Source organism: Sinocyclocheilus rhinocerous, unplaced genomic scaffold (genome assembly GCF_001515625.1).
Source record: "Sinocyclocheilus rhinocerous isolate Xijiao unplaced genomic scaffold, SAMN03320098_v1.1 scaffold1004, whole genome shotgun sequence".
In the NCBI taxonomy this organism is placed as follows: domain Eukaryota; kingdom Metazoa; phylum Chordata; class Actinopteri; order Cypriniformes; family Cyprinidae; genus Sinocyclocheilus; species Sinocyclocheilus rhinocerous.
Window position 1 is genome coordinate 2,057,369 of NW_015627248.1, and position 3,021 is coordinate 2,060,389.

General features: G+C 36.9%; 1 protein-coding gene across 1 annotated transcript in view; it reads left to right on the forward strand.

Annotated features, from left to right (window-relative positions):
* LOC107725861 (mirror-image polydactyly gene 1 protein-like) overlaps window positions 1–3,021 on the forward strand; it is a 47,723-nt gene that overhangs the window by 39,902 nt on the left and 4,800 nt on the right. The window contains exon 10 of the mRNA XM_016535267.1: window positions 1,605–1,775. Coding sequence (XP_016390753.1) covers window positions 1,605–1,775 — 171 coding nt within the window. The remainder of the gene's footprint in view (window positions 1–1,604; window positions 1,776–3,021) is intronic.

Genomic DNA, 3,021 nt, shown 5'->3' on the forward strand with positions numbered 1-3,021 from the left:
CCGACTGTCATAAATGAAAACACAACCTCAGGAAAGGCTTGTTTTGATGCTTATTCTGATGAAAGATTTCTTAATTGTCTGTGCATCTATTGCGCATGAACATAAATGATACCTTAAATCATGCCTCTATTGACAGTGGTTTGCTAATAATTGATAGACATAACGTCTCAAGTTGCTGTTTCTTTCATCAAAAATAGCAAATAAGTGGTTACTGGCATCTATGTTTCTTGTACACAAGTAGTGAGATGCTAAAATGTTGCAGTAGTTACCAGTATGCCATCCATTACAAATTCAGGAGTAATTCCAACTGCATTTGACCGTTTAAAGCCTTCTGTATCATCATATTTGATGCACAATTATTTATATTTGTACATCTCTCAATCATCATTGTACTGCATTGCATACAGAGCTTTGAATATTAAACTAAGTATTGAAATATCATTGTACTCAGACATATTATTAAGAGATATAGAGTGACAGCTGATATTTATATGCATTTAATGCAAGTAGTCTGCAGTACTCTTATAAAGATGTCATTGATTTACAAGCAATCAGAATTTCATCTTACTGTTTGGCCATATAAATATCTGCAACTGCACTAAATTGCATATTTTTGCATATTTGCTCATTTTGGGCCTCTGAATAAAATTAAGGTTTTGCAATGTCAGTGTCAGAACAAATTAATGTAAGAAATTAATAGTTATTAAATCTTAAATAGTAAGGTTTAATAACTAGAATAGTTCACCCAAAAATTAAAATTTGCTGAAAATGTACTCACCCTCAGGCCATCCAAGATGTAGATGAGTTTATTTCTTCATGGAGAAATTTACACATTTTTTGCAACATCACTTGCTCACCAGTGGATGGTCTGCAGTGAATGGGTGCCGTCAGAATACAAGTAATCCACACCACTCCAGTCCAACACTTAATGCCTTGTGAAGTGAAAAGCTGCATGTTTGTAAGAATCAAATCCATCACATGCGCCTGCTGTTGAGAATGCGCTCAGGAAGACGCGCCGCCGCTCAGGACAGTTCGAACAATTCTGGCATTGCGTGAATCAGAGGTAAAAAACGTAAAGTAAAGTGACGTGACATGTGGCCAAGTATGGTGACCCATACTTGAAATTAGTCTTTAAGGCATTTTAGATTTTGGCCAAAATGCCAGTCCATAATCACGCTTCCTCCAGTGAAAAAGTCCATCCCCTGTTGTCCACTCGCATCAAAATCCACCCACATATTTGTTAAGAACTGTTTTGGACTCTTTTCTCTAGTAAACAGTGCTTGGTCTGTGCATATTTCTCTCCTGATTCAGACGAGACAACTTTTTCACTGGAGAAAGCAATATTATGGATAGAGAACTCATATTTTAGCCGTCAGCAATGGTTTGAATTTAAAAACATTTCATTCAAATGATGTAATGCTAAATTCCTCCAAATCTGTTCTGATGAAGAAACTCATTTACTCATTTTAGGGAGAGTAAATTGTCAGTAAATTGTCATCTCTGTGTGAACTATTCCTTTAATATGTGTTTAACTGATATTTGAAATGGCATTTCACATTTTGTGCCTGATATGAGTTGTGATGCCATTTGTATGTTTTGGTCAGGACCTGGAGGAGTTGTTGAACAAGGTTAACAGTGCAGACTCTGCCCTCGCTATCGAGCAGAGCGGGACGGCCATCATCGAACAGATCCAGAGGGCCAGAGAGCGTCGCTCCCAGATCACCTCAGAGGAGATGAAAGCCGTCATAGAGGAGAGGGACGCTGCTTTAACCAGGGTACAAACCTACGGCACGCACTCTTTCTCCGCTAAGGGTCAATCCTAACACGCGCCAGCCCTAAACACTCCATTCACAGTGGTTGTGTGCCAAGCCAGAAACCTTTACACTATAGAAAAAAAAAATCAAATATGACTCTCTAAATATTGACTATCTCTCCTCCTGCGTTTTAACTCCTCTGCAAGATGACTTTGATTATTGGTCTATTAAAGCACATACATCTGTGTTTATTCACAGATCCTGCACTGATTTAAGAATCAACACACCAGCTACCTAATTCACATGTAGGGACAAATATTGCTGCATAACCTCAAATATTTGGTATATCGTTCCTACACACATAATTCAATCAAATGAAAACAAACAAGCAGGTAGCTAAATATTGACATCCAGATATTCAGCTTCATCATAGAGTTCAAGTGTGGGGCAGTGGATGTATTTGCTGGGATTTCTTTGTTGATAAATGCTGCCTCCGTTTCATAATTGGTGTTATATAATGTGGTTGATTTTATTATTTGGACACAGAATTGCATCTGACAGTCATTCCCAGTGTTGTTTTGGGTCAGCGGGTAGGGTGTGTTGTAACTTTTATCAGGTGTGATGGTACAGGTTATCAAGACCTTTCTGACTATTTGGTTTCCCAGACTTGTGACACTCAGTATTTTAGATTGATAATTTACTGTAATCAATATTAAATGAGGTGTTGTTTATTAGGTAAGAGTGATGCAATACAATACAAAAACATGGGTGATTCTGGCTAAAATGTTGACATTTTAGAAATAAACTTCTGGAACAAAGCATAGTGTAGATAAAGAGTAAAAAAGGAAACTCTTCATTTGATGGTAAATTCATCTGTGTTGGTGGTTGCCGGGTATAATGTGCTCTAATATTTATGTGGTTGGATTCGCAGGAATATTTTTGATTGGAATGATTTCCGTCTTCTTGTGGGGACCTGCTTTGGTCCTTAAAAGCCAAGTGACATAGGAAACATAGTCTTATTTCTGGCACATATACATCATAGCTGTAAAATTCAGACTTTTAACTATAGAGTAACCAGACCACCTAACTGACTTATTTCTGCCTTCACTGCAGAGATTATGACTTTATTGCCATAATTTGTGGCATACAAAAAAAATAAAATTAAATAAAAAATACAATGCTGCTCAAAAGTTTGGCTTTATAATATTTAGTATTTTTTCAAAGAAGTCTCTAAAGCTCACCAATGCTACACTCAAAAAAATGCTGG